We start from the raw sequence: 22775 nt of genomic DNA on the forward strand, positions 1-22775 counted from the left end.
GCCCCTTCTAGACCATGTGGAGGGTTCAAACACAGCGGCATCTTTTAAAGGAAGTGTGTTCCTAACCATTTCATTCATCTCTCTCCTTTCTAGAGGACACAGGCCCCCCAGTTCAGCTTTCTTGACGTCTTCCCCAAAGTCACCTGCAGGCCTCCCAAAGAAGTGATCGACATGGAGCTCCACCTCCAGTGGAACTGCAGAGAGCCAGGGATGGATCAGGCCGAGTTCTGCAGCGAGACCTTCCAAAGGCCTTTCCAGTACTTGAAACGGTTCCACCAGAAACAAGACCTGGACGTGTTCCAGTACCGGAGAGGCCGGGTCGAGGGCACCCCCGAGGAGTGCATCCAGTACCTCCTCATCTACTGCGGGGTGGTCGACCCGTCCTGGTCGGAGCTCTGGAACTTCGCACAGTTCCTGAACTACCAGCTCGGGGACTGCGAGGCCTCCCTCTTCTGCAACCCCAGCATCGTCGGGGACACGCTGCGGGGCTTCAAGAACTTCGTGGTCACCTTCATGATCTTCATGGCGAGAGACTTCGCCACGCCCACCCTGCACACATCCGACCAGAGCCCAGGAAAGCACATGGTCACCATGGACGGGGTCAAGGAGGAAGACATAGCCCCCTTCTCTCTGCGGAGGAGGTGGGAGTCGGAGCCGCACCCATACGTGTTCTTCAACGGTGACCACACGTCCATGACGTTCATCGGTTTCCACCTGCAGCCCAACCCGCAGGGCATGGTGGACGCCATCGATCACGTGAGCAAGAGGGTGATCAAGAAGGACGTCATGACCGTGGACTTGTACCAGGGGCTGCTGCTCCAGAGGGTGCCCTTCAACGTCGACTTCGACCAGCTGCCCAGAGACAAGAAGCTCGAGCGACTCTGCATGGCATTGGGGATCCAGTGGGTTATGGACCCTGACGACACGTACGAGCTCACGACGGACAACATGCTGAAGATCCTCGCCATCGAGATGCGCTTCCGCTGCGGCATCCCCGTCATCGTCATGGGGGAGACTGGCTGTGGGAAGACCAGGCTCATCAAGTTCCTCAGCGACCTGCGGCGCGGCTACGCTCATGCTGACACCGTGAGGCTGGTGAAGGTCCACGGGGGGACCACCGCCGACATGATCTACGCCAGGGTCCAGGAGGCGGAGAGCCTCGCCCTCGTCAACAAGGAGGAGCACCAGCTGGACACCGTCTTGTTCTTCGATGAGGCCAACACAACGGAAGCCGTCAGCTGCATCAAGGAGGTCCTGTGTGACCGCACGGTGGGCGGCCGGCGGCTGGCGGAGGGCTCCGGCTTGCACATCATTGCAGCCTGCAACCCGTACCGGAAGCACTCCCCGGAGATGATCTCCCGCTTGGAGGCCGCCGGCCTGGGCTACCGGGTGAGGGCCGAGGAGACGGCAGACAGGCTGGGCTCCACGCCACTCCGGCAGCTGGTGTACCGGGTGCACGCTCTGCCGCCAAGTCTGACTCCTCTCGTGTGGGACTTCGGGCAGCTGAACGACGCCACAGAGAGGCTGTACATCCAGCAGATCGTCCAGAGGCTGGTGGACACCACCGTGGTTGGTGACGACCAGATGCACGTGATCACTGACGTGCTGTCTGTTTCCCAGTGCTTCATGAGGAAGTGCGGCGATGAGTGTAGCTTCGTCAGCCTCCGGGACGTGGAGCGCTGCGTCAGGGTCTTCCGGTGGTTCCACGAGCACAGTGAGATGCTGCTGTCCCAGCGGGGTGCCACTGTCCACGCCTGCGGGGACGTCGAGGAAGACCCTGTCCTCTGGGCACTGGTGCTGGCCGTCGGCGTGTGCTATCACGCCTCTCTGGAGAAGCAGAAGTTGTACCGGAAAGCCATCTGCCAGTTCCTTCCGCAGCCGTACAATGACAGCAAGGCTGTGCTGGACACCATAACGCGGGTGCAGGACCTCTTTCTGGAGGGTGTGCCTCTGCGGAACACCATCGCCAAGAACTTGGCTCTGAAAGAGAATGTCTTCATGATGGTCGTCTGCATTGAGCTCAGGATCCCCCTCTTCCTGGTGGGCAAGCCCGGCAGCTCTAAATCTCTCGCCAAGACTATCGTGGCAGATGCCATGCAAGGCCAGGCCGCCCACTCGGACCTCTTCCGGAACCTGAAGCAGGTCCACCTGGTGTCGTTCCAGTGCAGCCCTCACTCCACGCCGCAGGGCATCATCGGCACCTTCCGGCAGTGCGCCCGCTTCCAGCAGGACAAGGACCTGCGGCAGTATGTCTCCGTGGTGGTGCTCGACGAGGTCGGCCTGGCCGAGGACTCGCCCAAAATGCCTCTCAAGGCCCTGCACCCGCTGCTGGAGGATGGCTGCATTGAAGACGACCCCGCCCCCCACAAAAAAGTGGGCTTCATCGGCATTTCCAACTGGGCCCTGGACCCTGCCAAGATGAACCGGGGCATTTTCGTGTCGCGCGGCAGCCCCAACAGGAAAGAGCTCATAGAGAGCGCCAAGGGCATCTGCTCCTCGGACTCCCTCGTGCAGGAGAAGGTCAAAGGCTACTTCAAGTCCTTCGCCAAAGCCTATGAAACAGTGTGCGAGCTCCAAGACAAGGAGTTCTTCGGGCTCCGGGACTACTACAGCCTCATCAAAATGGTCTTTGCCAGCGCCAAAGCCTCCAACAAGAAGCCTTCCCCGCAGGACATCGCCCAGGCCGTCCTGCGGAACTTTAGCGGCAAAGAGGGCATCTGCGCTCTGGACATCTTCGCGAACAGCTTGCCCGAGGCCCGGCTCTCCAAGGAGGTCAACACCATGCAGCTGATCGAGCAGAACATGTACGGGGACGCCACGCAGGCACAGGGCGGGGACCCGGAGGACTCGGAGTCCCGCTACCTGCTGCTGCTGACCAGGAACTACGCGGCCCTGCAGATCCTGCAGCAGACCCTCTTCCACGAGGACCGGCAGCCGGAGATCATCTTTGGCTCCAGTTTCCCCCAGGACCAGGAGTACACGCAGATCTGCAGGAACATCAACCGGGTGAAGATCTGCATGGAGACTGGCAGGATGGTGGTGCTGCTCAACCTGCAAAACCTGTACGAGAGCCTCTACGACGCCCTCAACCAGTACTACGTCCACCTTGGGGGCCAGAAGTACGTGGACCTGGGCCTGGGGACCCATCGCGTCAAGTGCCGGGTCCACCCAGACTTCCGTTTGATAGTCATCGAAGAGAAGGACGTCGTCTACAACCACTTCCCCATCCCCCTCATCAACCGGCTGGAGAAGCATTATTTGGACATCAACACCGTGCTGGAGAGATGGCAGAAGGACATTGTGGAGGAGCTCAAGGCCTGGGTGGACAGCTTCGTCAGCGTCCCAGCGACGTCGGTGGGAGCCACACACAAATACAGCCCCTCGGATGTCTTCGTCGGCTACCACTCAGACACCTGCGCCTCCGTGGTGCTCCAGGTCATAGAGAGGCTGGGTCCCCGGGCCGTGACCCGTGAGCATTACCGGAAGGTGCTGGAGGACGCCAAGTTGGTGCTGCTGGACTGTGCCACGCCTGACGCCGTGGTCCGGCTCAGCACGGCCTCCCTGAGCGTGTTTGCGGCGAACTCCCTGGCCCAGGAATACTACTACAGGCAACAACACGACTCCTTTGCAGACTTCCTGCGGGATCACCTACGCCTGCTGGAGTCGGAGCTGGAGCCGGAGCGCCACGCCGTCTTCACCGAGGTGATTGTCCCCACCCGCCCTCCCCTCAGAGCCCTCGGTCCCCGGGGTCAGGAGCTCGAGGCTCCCTCCCAGTCAGTGTCTAGGAAGCACAGCGGGGTGTGTCGAGACTTGGCTTCCTGTCCATGCTGAGCACGAAGCGCGGGGCAAACCGTGTCCGCCCCGCCCGGAATCGCCAGGTGGCCTGACCGTGAGGTCGGGAGGCCCCTTCTGCGAGAGCCGGCCCTGAACGGATTGGGAGCTCTGGCCAGGCGGGTGTCGCAGGCAGAGGGCCTGCTGGAGCAAAGGCGGCAGGCGGGAAACAGCACAGTCTGTGCGCGCCCAGGAGGTGGTCGCTGACAGAACTTGGGGCCCAGGGCTATGTGTGCCTAGAGGCAGGCTGGGGGCCACTGGGCAGGCTCCGTGGGCGGCCTTGCCAGAGGCCCTGAGACGCAAGGTCTCCCCTGTGCGGAGGGGCACAGTGGAGAAGGATGTGTTGAGATGGGGGGGTCAGGTGCAAGGCTGTCACAGAAAAGATGCACTGGTGTGGGCGGGGGCTGCTGTGAGCCCTCAAAGCCGACGATAGCTGGGTGGGATTGCGGGGCAGGAGTAAGGAAGCGCAGATAACTGATTCCGTGTGAGGGAGCCCCTCTCACACCGGGTTCTTGCTGGCGTGGCCGCAGGTTTGGTGAGTCACAACAGCGAATGCTGGAAGAGCAGCAAGTTTGGGGGCAGGGTGAACCCCAATGGGGGCCCCTCGGCTGCCCAGAGACCACCGTGTCTGTGTGCAGTGCAGCGGGGCTCAGCTCAGCAGCTAGCCAGGCCCGGAGGCAGGGATGCGGCGGCCTGAGGTCAGCCTGCCCGTGTGGAGGGTCCCGGCTGTGCCAAGCGGGGTGCGGGGCAGAGGGGACTCACGGACAGCCTAGAAAGGGAGATGCCTTCCTCACGGCAGATTCCCCGGAGAGTCGGATGTGAGGCCATTGGGGAGACTCGACGTATCATTTGTGCTGAGCCCCTGGGCTTATGTCTGTTGGGAGCAAATGGGAGGAGGCCCCGTCCTGTGGACAGAACATCTTCCCCCCAATGCCTTTCGACCGGGGTGGCTCCCACGGCACCACCTGGTTTAGAAACTCCGGGGTCGTGCCCTCTTCTGCCTTTTCAAGATCCGCCCCTTGCCGAGCGCCCTGGCGAATCCGGGTGGGGCGGACACGGTTTGCACTCCCGCCTTTGCAGATCACCACTTTCTCCAGACTGCTGACCGGCCATGACTGTGAGGTTTTAGCATCGGAAGTCACCGGCAAGGCACTGAGACCCACAATCCTGTCGCTGCAGCAGTTCGACACCGAGTACTCCTTCCTCAGAGAAGTCCGGTGAGGCCCCCGCCTCCTGCCCTCTGCACTACCCACCTGCCCCGGCGCTGGCCGCTTGGCTGCAGCAGCCACGGGCGGCGTCACCGGCATTGGCTCATGTACGAGAGGGCCCACGACTCTGAGAAGGACAGTCCTTCCTCTGCGTGCACGCCCTCCTCCGAAACCAGTCCTCGCAGCGCCAGAGGGAGCATTTCCTGGGGTTTTGTTTAGTCTTCTGCTGCTGGGTCGCCCACTCGCCGGGCAGTTCCTATCACTTGGAGGGGCGGGGGCAGCGTCACCCCATTTTTATGATGGAGACTCACTGGCCCGATTTCCCTTTTCTCAGAAAGTGCGTGACCCACACAGCCCCGTGCAAGATCCTTGTCGTTCAGACGGACTTCGAGGACGGCGTGCGCAGCGCTCAGCTCATCGCCTCCGCTAAGTACGTCTTTGTTCTCCCTTCAGAAACCACGGGGGGCGTCCCAGATTCACTGCGGAGCCCCAAGGAATTCCTTCCCAGAAAATAGCACAGCCTCAAATAAACATAGAACAAGCCCTGGCTGGCGTAGCTCAGTGGATTGAGCGCGGGCTGGGAACCAAAGTGTCGCAGGTTCGATTCCCAGCCAGGGTACATGCCTGGGTAGCAGGCCATAACCCCCAGCAACCGTACATTGATGTTTCTCTCTCTCTCTCTATCTCTCTCTCTCTCTCTATCTCCCTCCCTTCCCTCCCTAAAAATAAATAAATAAAATCTTAAAAAAAAAATAAACATAGAACAAAGACACCGACAATTCTCCCTTGTCGCTTTCCCACCTGTGGGCTGGAGACAGCGAGGAAGGGGAAGCAGGAAGAGGAGAGGCCCGAGGCGGCACACACGGGGAAGTGCAGGAAGTCCCCGTGCTAGAACAGAGTAGGTCTGAGAGAACACCCTTGTGGAAGACGGGGTGCAGACTCTTGGTAATTATTAGCTTTAAATCAAACAATTGGATGTATGTGTAGTGTCTATAGGAGAGGTACGGTACTTTCAGAACTGAGTCCCCTGTCACTTAAAGTGGCCTCTGGACCTTTTCACACACTGGGAGCCTAGGTTCACAGCATGGTTGTCTGTCTGCGGCACCCCATCCCCCGAGATGGAGACTTCTGCTAGACTTGCCCTCAGCAGAGTTCGGGAGCCCAGCAGGGAGCCCAGGTCAGGGTTTCTGATCCATGAGACAAGCCTGCTCGAGGCAGAGGGACGACACGGGCTCAGGGCAGGAGGGCCTCAGGTGGGCCGCGCCCGGGACGCCCTCCAGCGCCGGCACCACTGCGGTGGGCTTGCCGGCTGTGCCTTCGCTCTGATTCGGCTCGTCTGCTCAAAACACAGGTATTCTGCTATAAACGAGATCAGCAAGCACCAGGGGCATCAGCACCGCGTCTTCGTCTACTTCATCACCAAACTGTCCCGGATGGAAAGCGGGAGGTCCTACGTGGGATCCCATGGAGGTAGGACAGAGATGGACGAACGTGGTTACGTCAGCGACATTCGAGGAATTTCCAGCTGGTCCTAGGGTGTCCAGATGTGCACTTGGAATAGTAACATTAATCTCAACAACAACCGTTTCGATGCAGTTAGATTCGTTACCAACGATTATTGCAAAAAACTCTCATCTTGGGATTTGCTGCTCCAACATGCGGCGTTCCCTTTACCGACTCGCACGCAAACACTGAAGCAGTCTGTCTGGTCCCCCGCCTTTTGCTGCCCAAGAGAAGCTGTCGCAGCTGACCGGCAATAGACTCGCCCATCCTTCACCTACCTGTTTTGGGGTGGGGGTGCTACCTTAAATGTTTCCTTCTCTTTCCCCCACCTGTCAGGAATGGCTCAGCGAATGTTTATTGGGTAAGGAGGTTGGAGTTCCAGAAACAGGCACATACAGTTCGCTCTAGTACTTCCACAGACCGGGGGAGGGACCGTGCGGCGTCCCACAGCCCTGTCGTGACCTCGGACAGCCAGTAGAGTCCCGATGCGTGACAGTCGCACGGCCCTGATCCGGGCTGCTTTCCCAAGTGGGTCGTGTCAGGGGCACACGGGTTACCCTGTCGAAGTTGCTAACATGCAGCATGGGCGGCGGGGTGTCTGCGTCGGTCACGGATTCACATGGCAGCAGGGTGTCGAACACCAGGGCGTGTGGTGTGTGCCTGCTCTGCCTGACGCGTGGACCGGAAAGGACACGTGGAGATTCGGTGGCTTCGCTCCTTGCAGGGCTGTGGCGGTCTGTGCACATCGACGACCTCCGGAGGTCCACAGTCATGGTGTCGGATGTGACGAAGCTGCAGGACGTGACCATCAGCCAGCTGTTCGATCCAGACCATGAATTGGAGTGTACGTCTCCACGGAGAGTCTTTGGGGACACGGGACAGCCGGCGTGGCAGCCGGGCGGTGACAGGAGTGCTGCAACGAGCCGTGAGAGCAGGGCCGTCGTGCCCCTGGCACCGAATCCTCGCCCCTGTGCCTCGGAAGCAGCTCGGGTGACTCCCCAGAGCCCCCTGCTGCTTCCCAAGGCCGAGCAGAGGCTGTGCTTCCACTGGAAGTAGCCCAGTGGGTGCTGAGGTGGCAGAAGTGGGTGCCTATGGCACGTGTCCCCTCTGTCTCTGCACGGACCCTCAGAGCTGGGACGGAAGTGAGGGGTTCCCACTGCATGGCCCGAGGGCGGGCTGGAGGCTGATCTGCGTGCCCTGGGGCTGTCCTTGGGGACGCGGCTGCAGTCAGGACCCAGGGAATGGCTGCAGGTCTGCACCCAGCTCTCTGGCCCAGTGTCAGCACCGCAGCCGCCTTCTGGGCTGTCGCCTGAATGTGTAACTTCTGTTGCAGCTGAGGTGGGGCACGGGGCCAGCGATGGCCATGAGGAAGAGATGGAAGTGGAGCCCCATGAACCGGGGTCCACGGCTCAGATGGACATGGAGACAGACATGGAGACGGACCATTCTGAGCCCCGGAGGAGCCACGTGAGTGCAGCTCTCCCGTCCAGGGGCCTCCCGGGGGCTGCTGGGCACCCTTAGGAGCTCCACACTTACCCCAGGAGACCGAGGAGGGGGTGCAGAGGGCAGCTTAGAGTGCAGCTGGGTCACCAGGACAGGGTCTGCCGGGGCTCCTCCTGCCATCTCCTGGCTGGTTCTGCTCTGTCCATCCACTGCCAGCCGAGTCCTGGGAACACGGGACCACGTCGCTGTGGGTCCACGAGCAGTCGGGCATGTGGATGGCCAGGGAGCTTTGCCCGGCACCTACCCCACACGCTGCTGCGGGACCTGGCTCCAGCCGAGCCTCGGCCTCGCAGGGGTGGCTGACGGAAGCTCACTCGTGTCATGACAGACGCCAGCCCTGGACACCAGCCACCTGCTGCGCAGCTGCGTGCAGAGCGCCGTGGGTCTGCTCCAGGACCCGAGTGAGCGCAGTCAGCGCAACATGAGGCGTGTGGAGATTCTGCTCGGCCTCCTCAGTGAGGACGACGAGCACAAAGGTGAGGTCCCCAGGGTCCCCGTGCCTCTCTTGGACTTCTCGGATCTGGAGCCCCAGGCCACGCGAAAGGCCACTCCCCTCCCAGTGGCCCGGCCAGCAGCGCAGATCCGCAGCACAGGGTTGCAGCACATGGCCAATGCATGTGCCCTCTGCTGTGTTGCAGCCGCGTTCTCCCGGGAGGCCAAGCGGCGCCTCCACGACCTCTTACGGAAGCAGGAGAGCTTCATGCTGGCCAAGGAGCGGTGGGTGCAGGAGGAAGCCTCCAACCCCGACGCCCTCCAGGAGGCGGGCACGTTCAGGTACCTGATCTGGGGTGGCACGCACGTTTCCTGTCCCCGCTGGGGGCAGGGCGCCAGACCGCTCTTTCTCTGAGTGATTCAAAGCGATCTTTTCTTTTCCCCCAAAATAAGTACAAGATGGTTTGGGTGATGGTATGTGGGGGTTTGCCAACTCTTTTCTCTACTTCTGTGTGTGTTTAAACCCGTTTTGGGAGGATGTAACCTCTTGCCAGCCTGTGACAAACTGTAGAAACAGGCGATGTTTCCGGTTGCTACATTAAGAAGGTGATGTATAGGGAGGGAAAAGAAATTACCTTCCCAGACCTCCTGCTTGAAGCTGTTTGATACCTACAAAACAAGATTCTGCGGGATTCATTTAGTGCCCGTGATCCTTTTTCCGTGAACTCCTTTGCTTGGGATGAACCCATGCTGACCCGTGTGGCCCAGGACACGGGGGTGGGGGGCTGGTGCGCCCCCATTGGCAGGGTTGTCTCAGCCCGTATGTGGTTTTGTGGCTGGAGGGGTTTTCTGTCTCTTCTTCTCCAGTGATCCCTGATTGCTTCCCTAATTGTACTTTCTGAGTCAGGACCTGTGTAAGAGATGAACCTGGAAGGGTGCTCGTCTCCCTCGGGCACGCCTGAGGCCTGCACAGTCCTAGGGGCTCCGTTTCCCACCGGCACCCATTAGAGCCTCGCTCTCTGGGTCCCTTGCACACGCTACCCTCGTTCCTCAACTGCCCGGTCGGCCGGGTGTTCGGGGGGTGGGACATCCCACCTTTCACCTCCCCGTCCTGCTGCTTGCTGTCGCTTCCGGACTGGCCCGTCTCACCTGCGGGTGGGTGCGGGCCAGAGCTACACGCATTTAGCTCACCTGTGTCAGGCGTCAGGCAGCCCTCCAGAGCCCGCTGCTTCACCATCACAGCCTTGGGGACAAAGTCGTCACCCTCTATTTGTTTTGGACTGAAGTCCTCTGCCCTCTCCGGGTTAGACAGTCTGCATCCTGGAAGTCTCCATCCTCGGGCTGGCCCAGCGCCCAGAGCCCAGCGTCTGCACAGCCTGCCCGGCCTCGCCCTGCAGCCGGCGCTGACCTGTCAGCTCTGTGGCCTTCCATCCTTTTTGTAGTTTGCATTCGTCCCCTTCAATTGAGTGGTCTTTGTGGTCACTGTCACGCTTTGTTTCCTCAGTAGATGGTTCTGAATTCTCTCTGGGTCCCCATGTACTAGAAACACAAACATTCAAGTGGGCATTTTCTTCTTTGAAAAGAGAGTTGCATTTTTCTCCCCGGTGTTAATCACCTAGGATTATAGTTTGTCATGTGCCCACATCACCGTAAAAGCAGGGTCCTGTAGTTAGCAGAAGTGACGGACGACAGCTCAGCGCCCAGGTCCCGGGTTCCGAACCAGCAGGGATGTCCCTGACTGGGGGTCGCCGTGCCCCTTCCCACTGTGGCTGCTCTGACCCAGGGCTGGGGCCGCCGGTCTCTCGCTGCAGGCACACCCTCTGGAAGCGGGTGCAGGGCGCCGTGACCCCTCTCCTGGCCAGCATGATATCCGTCATCGACAGAGACGGCAACCTGGAGCTCCTGGCCGTGCCCGAGGTGCCGTCGTGGACGAGAGACCTTTGGATGTTTATCTTCAGTGACCTGAAGCTGCTGAGCATTCCTCTCGTGGCAAATGCTACCAGGTGAGGTGCAGACTTCCTCTCTGTGGTGCGGGGACAGCCCCGACCTGAGTGCGCCCTCCCGAGTGTCCGATGACACAGATGGACTCCAGAGTCGCACTGGAGAGTTGCTCTGGGAGTTGAGTGCCGTTCCAAGAAGCCTGTCCCAGGCTTGTCTGCAGGCCCCACCGAGTGCGTCTCCTCGGCCTGCCCCACAGAAGCTGTGCTGCACAGCTGCTTGGTGGGGGCGTTTCCTGGTCCTCTCTCCATGGGGGGCCTACCCAGCCGCCCCCCAGGCTGGCTCTTGCACCACTCGGGCTCAGCCGGCTTCCCCAAGGGCTCCTGTTGGGATTTTGGGGGCTTTGGCTCCAGGGTGTGAGGTTAATAAGCAAGGTAGAGTAAGTGGAATTCGGGGTCAGCACTGGACACACCAGGAGGAAAAGATGGCTGATTAGAAGGCAGGCTTCTTGGAGAGTCGAGTTCTGTCTGCACAGGCCCAGGGAGGCCTGGGCCCCCGATGTCTCTGTCCGCGTCTGTTCTGTCTGCAAAGCGGGTGGCGCGGGTCGTCCCGGGTCCCTCCCTCACAGGAACCTGAGGCCCGCGAGCTGTCCTCGAGGCCTCGGAGGGACCTGGTCTTGAGGGCTGAGATGGCTGGGCTTCAGAGTTCCCCTGTCCTGCGTGAGTCTCCGGTGACACCTCACCAGCCACATTCCCTGTCCCCGCGGCCCCTCGGTAGGTTCAGAAGTGAGATGTCGCACATCCCAGTGCTGGGCCACATGCAGCTCTCGGGGGACAACTGCAACAGCGTCCCGTTCAGCTGGAGAATCAAAGACTACGTGGAGGAGCTGGGGGTCCAGGCTCAGTACATCTCCGAGCCCGCAGGTGCGCCCCGGGACACAGCGAGGGGCCCAGGGTGGGGCGCTGTCCCAGGCGGCTCCTGGGCAGCAGTGACACAGGACTCGGGAGGTGTCCTCAGCTGGTCCTTTCTCAACCACTGCCCATGGCGAGAGCAGAGTGCCTTCGTCCGAGCTGACTGTCTGTGTCCCTCCCGAGCCCCACGGCCCCTCGTGGCCCTGCTGTCCCCAGCCTGGCGGTCCGGCTGTCGGCCCTCCAGGGACACCAGCATTCACGCAGCACTTTGGGAGCAGACCGGTTTGGAGTAGAATGACCTTTTCAAAGTTGACTTCCAGTACTGCCTTTAAAAAATGCAGGACTGCCCTGGCTGGGTGGTTCAGTTGGTTGGAGCATTGTATTGTAAACCAAAAGGTCACGGGTTTGATTCCCGGTCAGGTCACAGGCCTGGGGTGTGGGCCCGGCCCCTGGTTGGGGTGCATACGAGAGGCAACCAACTGATGTTTCTCCCATCAGTGTTTCTCTCTGTTTCCCTTCCCCTCTCTTTAAGATAAACAAGCATGTCCTCAGTGAGAATAAAAAAATAAAGGAAAATAAAATCTGGGTCAGGGGACCTGAAGATGAGCTTGTTTTTCTAAGTCAGTTTCTGCCACTCATTCTGAGCAGGGTGGAAGCAGGCTCTGTCGGAGGAGACAGTGTTTCTTGATTTCGAGGCCACACCCCACCGGCACAGCGCTGGGCCTAGAAGGCAGGAGCAGGGTGGGACCCGCCCTGGAGAGCAGCCTGGGGCCCGGCCCTGGGGCCCTGAGGCTTGACTTGACAGAGGTGCACTCGCTCTGCCTCAGGTTGCCTCGTCCCTTTGCGGCTACCGAGGCTGTTTGTCACCGGAACTCATATCCATGCTGCCTTTGTGTCTGTTATTTCCCTGGAAACCACCTACAGTGTTCAGGCATGATCTCAGAATGGGCTGCCCGCTGCCCTCGGCTGCTGGCCCGCAGACCCTGACCTGCTGGGAGTGTCCAGGGAGCAGTGGCCCAGCGACTGTGGCTGTGCATCCCTTCTTCACCCCGAGACACTCTGTGGTCTCCCCGCAGGAGCACCCAAGAAGCTGCTGGAGATCTTCTGGCAGACACCGCTGGGCTGCTTCCTGGCACGGCTCCCCGGGCCCGAGCGGCAGCAGCTGTTCCAGTGCTACCTGCAGGACTTCCTGCTCTTGACCATGAAGGTGTCCAACATGCAAGAACTGACGGTAAGTACTGCCGTGCACGCAGCATGCACCGGCTGCGGGTGTGGCTCTGTGGGGCAGAAGGTGGTCTGAGAGGAGGCCGGTGCCTGACGAGGCAGTCGTATCGCAGCCCCTGGCCCAGGCCCCTGCACATGGAGCTTTCTGGGAAGGTGACGAAACCCTCTGGTTCTCCTAGATCACCTTCTTCTCAGATGCTCGGTTTCTCTCGAAGAAAACTAGGTCACTATTTAAGTGACCGTTACAAGGGTAATAATGAAATCAGAAACTTCCACGGTGAGAATGATACTCCTTCAAACTTTAGTACCTGAAAAAGGAAAGTGACAGATTTGAGGAGAATCTAGAAACAATACGATTAAGGGTTAATAGACATTGTTAGGACTCGATAAGAAAACCCCACAACTTTAAAAAGTGGGTGAATGTCACAAAGCAGCTGGGCAGAATTATACAGACACCCCGAAAACCTTTGTACGGTTGCTGAGATGCACAGTAAACCAGCAAAACGTGCCCAAATTCAGATGCTGTCTTTACCTATCCCAGTGGCAAAACTGGTTTCACACAGTCCGGGGGCCGGCCGGCGGGGTGGACAGGGGACTTCACGAAACCCAAACCCGTGACCCCGTCCTGAGGACGTCACTGCAGACACGGTCAAGCCGTTTAGTCCCAGGAACGCTCTTCTTACCTTTACTTATAAAAATGGAAGCTCAGAAACAAGTGTCTAACACTAAGGGTTGGACAAACTAGAGGACGGCCACTCGGTTGGTGCCTGTGCGGCCACTGAGAGTGCTGTGCTTCGAGTCCACGGTGCACAGCGGGAAACGCCAGGATACACTGGGGCCGGCCTTGGGGACCACGGGGAGGACAGGTATGGGTGTAAAAGTGCCAGAAGGGATGACATCAGGGAGTGAACCAGGGACAGTGCTGGTGGTACGTGTGCGTTTTCCTTTCCTGTTGTCCCACGGAAAGCCTGGTTTTCTCCCCAGCTCCTGCAGATGGCGCTGCGGTCCTGTGTCCAGCAGCTGAGAGAGGAAAGACCCCAAGAGGAGCTTTCCCTCCCCTGGGTGCACCTGGCCTATCAGCATTTCAGGATCCGGCTCCAGAACTTCTCCAGAATCTTGACGATCCATCCCCTGATTGTAGACAGCCTCACTGAAGCTGCTCAGAGGCGCGACCCGGCTACACGTGAGATGGTATGGCCCCTCTTGGGGACAGTTAGCGCTTGTGGCCGGCGGTCGGCCTCCCTGGAGTGGGTGGGGGCTACTCCCGGGGCCCCCAGGGAGGGAGAGCTGGCGGGCCACGCTCCAAATGGGAGAGTCCAGCTCGGGGCACAGACAGCAGGGCGACTCGGGAGTCAGGACACTTCTAACAAGCGCGTGCTGTGTTCCGACACAGTGAAGAGGAGGCTGTGGCTGCGGCCCCAGCCGGTGGCAAAGTTGGTGGGAGCATCGTCCTGGGCACCAAAGGGTTGCAGGTTCAATTCCTGGTCTGGGCGCATACGGGATGCAGAGGATCGATACTTCTCTCTTTCATAGATTTCTCTCTCTCTCTTCCTCTCTCTTTAAAACCAATGCGTGTGTCCTCGAATGAGGATGAGAAAGAAAGAAAGAAAAAAAGATGCGGCTGCAGGCCTAGACCAGGAGAGCACAGCAGGCCAGCAGCTGGGGACTCCGGGCTGCAGATGTACGGCTGCCCCGGGGGCTGGGGGAGTCATCAATTCACAGGTCTGCTCTCCCTCTGCCCAGACCCTGGACGTGTACGCCGCACTGGCCTGTGCCGAGCTGCTGCTGAGGGACCTGCTGAAGCCCAGCCCCCAGGTGTGGCTGCAGATGGTGAAGAAGCTGTCGATGCCGCTGGAGCTCCTCTGCTCTGAGGGGTACCTGCAGGACTGCGGGGGCAGAGCCAGAGACCTCATCAGGGAAGTGAGGTGAGTCCTGGGAATCAGCGGCTGGGTGCCTTCCACTCGCGCCCCCTGGCTGCATGCTGAGTCCCAGGCACGTCAGAAAGACGGTTCCATTCCCTGCACGGAAGGAGCCCTCTCCTCCTTCATCCCTCACACTGGGGCCCCCGATGCCAGGCTTCCCACCGGGGCTGGAGGCACGGAGCAGCACAGTGGTGTTCAGGGACTGTGCAGGGTGCCGGCGGTGACGGGAAGGTGGGTGGGCTCCGTGATTCCACGGCAGGAATGCCGGGACTGGGAGCAGCTGGAAAGGGCCCCGAGCAGGACAGGGACAGGCAGGACGGTTGGGGACATGCAGTCGGGCGGTCATCCTGGTGGTTTCGTCCTGTGCTGGCCTCACAGGCATGGCAGGACTCCCAGGCAGAGGCCAAGTCCGGAGCATGCGGACCGGGTCACACCCACTCAGAGTTGGAGCAGGAGACGGGCACAGCACGGGACTCCCACGGGGCTCCCTCTGCCTGCCCCCAATCTGTGGTGCATGCTCCCACCCCAGGGCCCCTTGTGCTGGCTCAGGCCCTGCAGCCAGCTAAGCAGGGGGGTACTCTTGACAGAACCTACTGGAATCGCATTTTCTCCGTTGCGCTCTTCGTGGAGCACGTTCTCCTGGGGACCAGGAGCCACCTGCCGGAGCTGCGTGAGCTGGTGACCGAGTCCGCGTTCACCCTGGACAAGGTGCGTGCTCCGCTCATCCTGCACACAGGGCTCCGCCTCTCCCAGTCCCCACCTGCGGGCTGGCGCACTCCTTCAGCTCCGGCTGTTTGGTCTGAAAGTGCGATGGGAGGCGGTTTCCTCTCGTAGGCCGCTGGCTCTCCCACGGCCACTGTTCAGTCCCGTGCGCTGTCCTGAGTGTGGAGTCAGAGCGTAGCCTTTGACCGGAACTACTCACTATTACAAAACAAACAGGGTCCAGAGTGAGAGAGCTGCTGGATGTGCACACACAGGGCCCTACCCTGCAGACAGGCCAGCAGTCCCGACGGCACCAGGTGGCTGGCTGGCAGTGGGTGGTGGGGGGCTATGTATTTAGCGCTGGGGTTTCTGACTCACCTGGCTGGCTGAACCTCCTTGGCTTCCTCGCCGCTAACGTTATTCCTGGTCACTGCCTTTCCTTCCACTCCAGCGTCTGCAAGGGAACTCTGACATCAAGACCATCCGGCCATTCAGTGCCGTGATGAAGACTCTCTGGGAATGTAAGGACCAGGCCAGCCAAACCTTAATCCGGTGAGCTCCCTGGTGTGGGGCCAGAAGAGAGAGAAGCCTGAGCCTTAGTAGTTCTAGTGCCTCCCAGCCAGCTCCCCTGCTCTAGCACTTACCGGCGTCCTTGCATCCTAGGTTTAGGGTCCAGGCGTGCCCCGTCTGCCTGGGAGATGCGCAGGACCCTGTCCACCTGCCCTGTGACCACGTGTTCTGCCTGGGCTGTGTCAGATCCTGCCTCACCCTTGGGCAGATGAGCTGCCCACTCTGTCTGACTGACTTGCCAGAAGGCTTCTCTCCAGAGGTTTCCCAGGAGACGAGGTGAAACACCTTCTATCTTAAGGAGGCCTTTTCTTCCTCTTTTGCTAGTCCTATATTCAGAAATAAAACTCTATTAACCTCGGAGATCCTGCCTGCAGGGACTGTCCCATGGGAGGGAACTCACCTTCATAAACACCTAGCGTCTCAGAATTGTCATGTCCCCATGACATACCTGTGGGTGGTTTTGGGAGCAGCAAAGTTGGAGGGAAAAAACCTGAAAGCCGTGACTGATGTGAAGCCGTCATGAGAGGCCCAAGGAACGAAGGGGTGTATCTTCTCGGCCTATCACTGCCATTCATGCTCTAGGACGGCGGATGAGCCCACTCTGGGCTGGCAATGTGCTTTTCGGGGCCAGTCATTGAAGTTGGCAAGAGCCCTGTGGGCTTAGCTGGCCTCAGCCTGCTCAGAAGGACTGGTTTTCTGCCCCCTCTGCCCCGAGGCTCCTAAGAGGGAAGCATGAGGCGGGCCCACGGGGGCTCTTTGACACCTTCCTAGGGTGTCAGGAGGGGGGCCAGCTGTTCCAAATGTTTAAGGTGTTCATAGAGAGCTGAGTCTGCACGGCCTGGTGGTTTCCAGACCAGCTCTGGTCGACATAAGGAGATCCTTGCATCTTTTTCTTTAAAAAACCAAAATGCTGTTGCATCCCAGAGCACTGTGTGGGGAGGGGGCCCGGAAGCCGGCCACCAAGCATTTTCACGTGGTTTCTGCCCACTCCCAAGGGCCGCCATTGAGAAGCACGCCCGCTTCCGACACATGTGCACCAGCTTCTTCGTGGACCTGGTATCCACTGTGTGCTTCAAGGACAACTGTCCCCCAGACAAGGACGTGGTAGAGATGCTACTGTCGCTGCTCTTCGTGGAAAAGAAGCTGCTAAGAGGCGTACCCCAGAGTACGTTGCTTCTTCCTGTAGAGCTAAAAACCCAGTCTCCTCTTGCTTCTGTCTGTCTGCTGTGAACTGTGGGCCCACCTTTCTCCTTCTGGTTTAAGGACGCCGTGAACACACAAAATCTCTGTCTCCGTTCAATGACGTTGTGGACAAGACGCCTGTCATCCGCTCCGTGGTCCTGAAGCTGCTCCTGAAGTACAGGTCAGTGTGCTGGCCTCGCCTGCCTGCTCGGCTCTCTCTGCTGCCCCCAACTCCCTGTGGGTGGGGCCGTTGGTTCCCCGTGGGGAAGGCCTCTCTGGGGTCAGGCCATCTTCCTTATGTGTCTGTCCCGGGGTGGGGGGGGTGTGTGGCCATTCTCACACACAGGCAGATGGGTTCAGCACAGACTGACCTGTGGTTAGGGATGAACAAAAGCATATGGCTAGGAAGGGGGCCCAGTGACGGGGCTTGGGAGGGGACCCCTGAGTCAGGGGTCTGTGTCTGACCCTGATTTGAAGCTGCCTAGGTGTGTGGTGCCTTGGAAGGTGAATGGGACTCCTTCTCACCATCACTGTCCTAAGTGTCCTATAATCTTTTCAGCTTCTAAACTTCTACAATGAGTCCATAAATGGATAGAGAAGCCCATATGGTGTCAATTGATGATCTTCTAGAAATTTCTCAGAAAGTGATGTATATTCAGAAGGCTCTCTCAGGGGGTTCTTGGCACACGTACCTGTCTTCTGATCAACAGTCCCCTTTGAGGTGTTGGCCAAATCAAGGGGCTGCAAGACAGGTTCTAACAGAAACAAGCATTTCTGATGTGAATGTCCAAAAGCAGACACAGAACATAGAGATTCGATTTGTACTCATCACGTGGACCTGTGGCGTCCCTCTCTATGGACACGTCACTTTCCTCTTACTCATCGTTGAAGAGAAGCAGGATTCCCGCAGGATTTCCAAAGATGAAGCTTTCAAAGTGCATTTTAGTACAGAACTGGCATCTTCCTATGCTCTTAAGGTACATAGGTAAAGAGTTGACTTGAGAGATGGGAAGGACCTCTTTTGGTGCCAGGTAATGTTTGTTAACCAAAAGGGTGTGAGATGTGCATTCGCACGAGTTTCTTTGCTCAGAGAGATGGAGTGCGATCACTGACACCCGTGTGCTGACGTGCAGTGTAACCATATCCACGGGGGTAGGAACCGCCTGTTCACAGAGTGAATGCTCCGTCCTGAGGAGTTCAGAGCCTGAACATCGTGGCACCGATCGCAAGATGAAAATCCAGAGATGGAAGACCCGCTTCCTGAATCTGTGTTGTCCGGAAGCAACACTCTGGCTCCGTTATCCCTTTGCTTCTGCATGGTTTGTGTGTATGGAGAATCAGTCTGGCTGAACTGGGAGTTTGTTGTGGGAACATGGGCATCAGTTCTCCTGGCAGCCCCAGGTGACGAGGTCCACAGGCCCACCTGCTGAGCACGGCCCCACCCCCTAAGCCCCTCCCACCCAACCTCACCCCGAGATGCTCCTAGCCTGGATACTTGAAGGAGACTAGTCACACCTTCTGGCCACGTCTCAGGCCACTAAGTGTGGACAGCATCAGATGATGACACACATCCAGAGCAGTATCACCTGGGTGCTCGTGCTGATCGGCTACTGCAGTTCTCAAATTGTGGGCGTCAGGACTCATGGGGGACCTAAGAAGGCCCCCCACTGCTTTTCAAATAGCACTAAAAGGATTGGCCGTTTTCCACCCGTTGGGTCACTGCTGGCACCTCAGCACTAAGGACACTGTCCGGGGAGCCACTCTCTTCTTCATCCCAAGCACGTGCTGGTTTAAGGACCGAAGCTTCCCAGAAGAAAGTCCTTGATGAAGCTGTTAAATTTATCAATCTGACTGAATCGTGGCCCTTGAGGATATGACTTGGACATTCCATCGAAGTGAGTTATCCGGAGGGGACCCGCGCCCGGACCCGCCGTGCTGATGGAGGACACCCACCTGTGCTGGCCAGGGGTGCCGGCATGGCCCCTCCACAGTCCTGGGATTTCCTCCCCTTGCAGATAAGCGAAAGGCGCCTGTCCCATCAGGGGAGACAACTGTGGCATTTGTTGCTCATGAGAAAATTTCAGCTCTTATGCAAAAATTGAAATTTTGCAAACTCAGATCCTCTACTGTGAGCCTGTCAGCTTTCTGATAACTTGAAGACCTTTTGGTATGGCTGGCACTATTAAGAACATCAGGTTTTAAAATATATATTTTAAAATAAAAAGGTGTCGATGTCGGCAAGGTCTGCGTAGCTCAGTGCACTGCTATTTTCCGGATGGCCAGGGCTCACGTCACGAAGTCGTGTGTGTGTGTCAGAAAAAGCTCCGCTTCTAGTTCGTGCAGAGCAGACTGTGGGACTCTTATGAGCAGGTTTTCAGCTACCGTCATGTCAGCACAGCCAACAGGCAGCAGGCGGGCTGGGGGGGTCCAACTGACTGGGCCACCATGTGAGGCAGGAAAAACAAAGACACTCTTCTTACAAATTCATTTTTTTCTTGAAAAATAGTTTATTTTTAAATGATATTTATTTTAACATGTAATGGGCTCATTGTTATTTTAAGTGAGTTGATCCTTTCTAATGCCGTCATTATCGATAGACATAGCCCCCCCTGGCTGATGTGGCTCAGTGGATTGAGCTCCGACCTGCAAACCGAAGGGTCTCTGGTTTGATTCCCAGTCAGAGCACATGCCTGGGTTGTGGGCCAGGTTCCAAGTGGGGGGGCGTGCGAGAGGCAACCACTCATTGATGTTTCTCTCCCTGTCTTTCTCCTTACCTTCCCCCCTCTCTAAAACTAAATAAATAAAATCTTTAAAAGTACATTGCTAGGTATAACCCACGCAAACCAAAGCTCTTTGGTATTCTCAGTAGTTTGTAAGACTGCGAAGGAGTCCTGAAACCAAGACATTTAAGAAGCGCTGGTCTAAAACAAGGCATTTTATATTCCTACATTAGTGCACTAAAATATTTTTGTTAAAACCACATGGTATGCTCTATCCATGTACATGTGTATACATTTACATGGGGAGATTGAGAGAGATCAGTAGGTAGCTACTTTTGGGGGCAAATGAATTTCTGGACCCGAGATGACCGGGTTTACCATTTCTCTCTCGGTAGCTTCCAGGAGGTGAAGGGTTATATCCAGGACTACTTGACCCTGTTAGAGAAGAAAGCCTTTGTGGCCGAAGACAAGACGGAGCTGTACGTGCTCTTCAGCAGCTGTCTGGAGGTGCATGCTCCCCACCCAGCGCTCCCCTGTCCCCCTGCCAGGGATGGGTTCTTCTGAGAAGTCACAGAATACCACTTAAGTTGGTCAAGTTAACAGATGCTGCATTCTGTGCAGGGTAAAAAGGGTTTCAGACCCAATGCTCCTGCCCTCAGCAATGGTTTGCACTGGCACTGGTGCGCCTGAGGGAGAGCCACCTGGAAGAACCCTGCACCGCAGTGAGCGGTGCTTAGTTCCCGGTGCGGGGCTGTGATGCCGCTCAGCCTCCCTGTCTTTGTGTGTTTCATCACCTCCAAAAATCTTAAAATGCATATGAAAAAAGTCAGGTTACGCTCAACTTTTTCCTCTGAGTTTGTCTTTGTCCCTCTTTCTTGCCCCTAAAGTAAAAAGGAGTAATAGTTTTCCATGATTCAAAAAAACTTACACCCCACCTACCACATGTCCGGTCCTCTCCTTACTCTCCACGGTCACATTGGAGAGTTTGGGGGATCGGGGCTGCACACGAGCAAGAACCACCTCTTTCTCCTTTCTCCATCTGGCTGTCTAGGACTCGATGTACGAGAAGGACAGCGCCTTCTCTGGGAGCGATGACGGAAGGTCCCTGCAGGAGGATGTGCAGTTCCTCCAGGTGCTCCTGCGAGGGCCCCGGGAGCCTGCCTCCAAGGCCTCGGTCGAGGGCCTGCAGGAGGTGGCCAGGGTCCGCCTCTGCCTCGACAGGGCCGCCGACATCCTCGCTGCGCTGCGGAAAGGCTCAGGCAAGTCCTTCCTCTGCAACTATCTTCACCTTGGCTCTAAGCCCTGTTGTTTAGAAACTTAGGGGCTCGGGGGCTGGCACACAGGCCCCTCCTTCTCTATCAGTGTCTTACTCTGCATACCTGTTTTACTAGCCTCACATCTGAGACAGTCAATGACAGTCCACTTGGTCCTGGGACTGACTGCTTTCCCCTTGAACTCTGTAGTGATGGCTGAGGAGAGGAAGAAGTACCTACAGCAGGTGGAGCGCTTCTGCACGCAGGCCAGGAACGACTGGTACCGGGTGTACCTGGTGAGGAAGCTGACGAGCCTGCTGGGGATGGAGTCTGTGCAGAGTCTCTCCCGGCCCGGCCACCCAGCCCAGTGGGTGTTTCCCCAGGAAGTCATTGCGCAGCAGGTGAGGGCCAATCCTGGTAGCCCCGGGTGCTGCCGCCGCTCTGGGCACCGGGTTCTGAGCCCCCTGGCTGCCTCCTGCTCAGGGGAAGGCCTGCCACTGCCCTGGGCCCTTGTCTCTGGGCCTAGGTGCAGTTGGTAGCGCCCTTTGACAGCTGCCGTAGGGAGGCCGTGTGTGAGTGCATGTGGCCTCCGCTCTGTCCCCTCCCAGCGAAGTTTTGTTGGCGTCACTCCTAATACAGCTGGATGAGGGGAGAGCAACCATCCTGTGGCTTTGCTTTCAGCCACGCAGAAGTGGCTTGACTGCAGGGCGAGGCCTTTCTGTCCTTGGCTGTTGGGGACAGGCAGGGTCAGACTGAAGATGGGAGAACCTCGGTCATTTGGCCTCAGGGCCTCCTGGTAGTCCTTACTGCGTGTTCAGAAAAGAGCTGGTTCTTACTGTCCTGGGTTATAGAAATGGTACTACACACTGTGGCCTTTTTCACTCCTGTTGGAGCTGAGATTGATGTGGTGAAGCTGCCTGGCCTCTGGCACCGCTCTGAGTGGAGACAGGCAGGGCTGCTGGGTTAGCGTCGCCTCCCCCGCACAGGCTCCAGCCACCTAGCTGGCTGTGGGGAGGAGTGTCCCATGCAGCCCTGCACTGTCCTGCTGGGGCCCACCCCAGAACCCCAGGTCTGCGCCTTTGGACCTCTAATCATGACCTGCTCCCCGACCTGGGCAGATGGTGCTTTGCTAGGCGTCCTGCGCTGTCCCCATCATGAATGACCCTGTGTTCGTGGGGTTGCAGAGAGACCATCCGGGCCACATGGATCACTTCCTGGTGCATGGGCAGGAGTACAAGGCTGTCCGTGATGCTGTGGGCAAAGCCGTGCTGGAGTGCAAGCTGCTGGACATCAAGATGGCTCTGCAGGTAGGACAGGTTCCATAGAAGGTACCTCCTGTGGTCATGTCCACTGACACCGCAGAAGGTGCCCCAGACGGGGGTGGCCACGTGGGCAATCGTGGGTCCACAGCCTCCAGGGACACACCTGGCCAAGCGAGGAGAGCAACAGCTGTGAAGTTGGGTGGACAGAGCTGCTCAGGCTCACTGACCCACCGAGGTGCTCAGTGTCAGCACGTCCTGAGACCCTACTTATGGAACACATGCTGGCACTGCCAGTGGCACTTGTCTCTGCACTGATGCACACCCACGGTCCTATGTGTGCTTGCGTTAAGAAAGGTTAGAATCCAATCTTTCAAGTGTTCTGGCCATGCCTCCTTCTGAGTTACCTGGCACCCATGGTGCTGGGACCCAAGGAAGGCGGACCCGTGCTCAGGACGAGTTTCTAGGGCAGACACACCGTCAGAGAGAACAGATGGTGGTCTGTGTTCCTCTGTCATGAGACTTCGGACACAGGTGCCCCACTGTAACAGAATCTCCTTCGAACCTGCTGTTTTGGAGCCATTGCCAGAAGACTGTCCTTGAAGTGCAGGATCCAG

The 22775-nt window shown here is 58.2% G+C and overlaps 1 protein-coding gene across 1 annotated transcript in view; it reads left to right on the forward strand.

Moving 5' to 3' along the window:
- RNF213 (ring finger protein 213) overlaps window positions 1-22775 on the forward strand; it is an 82500-nt gene that overhangs the window by 45830 nt on the left and 13895 nt on the right. The window contains exons 29-50 of the mRNA XM_036009083.1: window positions 94-3702; window positions 4912-5048; window positions 5374-5469; window positions 6391-6509; window positions 7267-7386; window positions 7876-8009; window positions 8374-8521; window positions 8684-8819; window positions 10289-10480; window positions 11193-11338; window positions 12403-12557; window positions 13535-13741; window positions 14294-14475; window positions 15060-15180; window positions 15626-15726; window positions 15838-16020; window positions 16740-16909; window positions 17008-17107; window positions 20042-20153; window positions 20698-20905; window positions 21110-21300; window positions 22084-22206. Of these exons, the coding sequence (XP_035864976.1) occupies window positions 94-3702; window positions 4912-5048; window positions 5374-5469; window positions 6391-6509; window positions 7267-7386; window positions 7876-8009; window positions 8374-8521; window positions 8684-8819; window positions 10289-10480; window positions 11193-11338; window positions 12403-12557; window positions 13535-13741; window positions 14294-14475; window positions 15060-15180; window positions 15626-15726; window positions 15838-16020; window positions 16740-16909; window positions 17008-17107; window positions 20042-20153; window positions 20698-20905; window positions 21110-21300; window positions 22084-22206 (6690 nt within the window). The remainder of the gene's footprint in view (window positions 1-93; window positions 3703-4911; window positions 5049-5373; window positions 5470-6390; window positions 6510-7266; window positions 7387-7875; window positions 8010-8373; window positions 8522-8683; window positions 8820-10288; window positions 10481-11192; window positions 11339-12402; window positions 12558-13534; window positions 13742-14293; window positions 14476-15059; window positions 15181-15625; window positions 15727-15837; window positions 16021-16739; window positions 16910-17007; window positions 17108-20041; window positions 20154-20697; window positions 20906-21109; window positions 21301-22083; window positions 22207-22775) is intronic.

The sequence above is a fragment of the Phyllostomus discolor genome, chromosome 8 (genome assembly GCF_004126475.2).
Source record: "Phyllostomus discolor isolate MPI-MPIP mPhyDis1 chromosome 8, mPhyDis1.pri.v3, whole genome shotgun sequence".
Lineage (NCBI taxonomy): Eukaryota > Metazoa > Chordata > Mammalia > Chiroptera > Phyllostomidae > Phyllostomus > Phyllostomus discolor.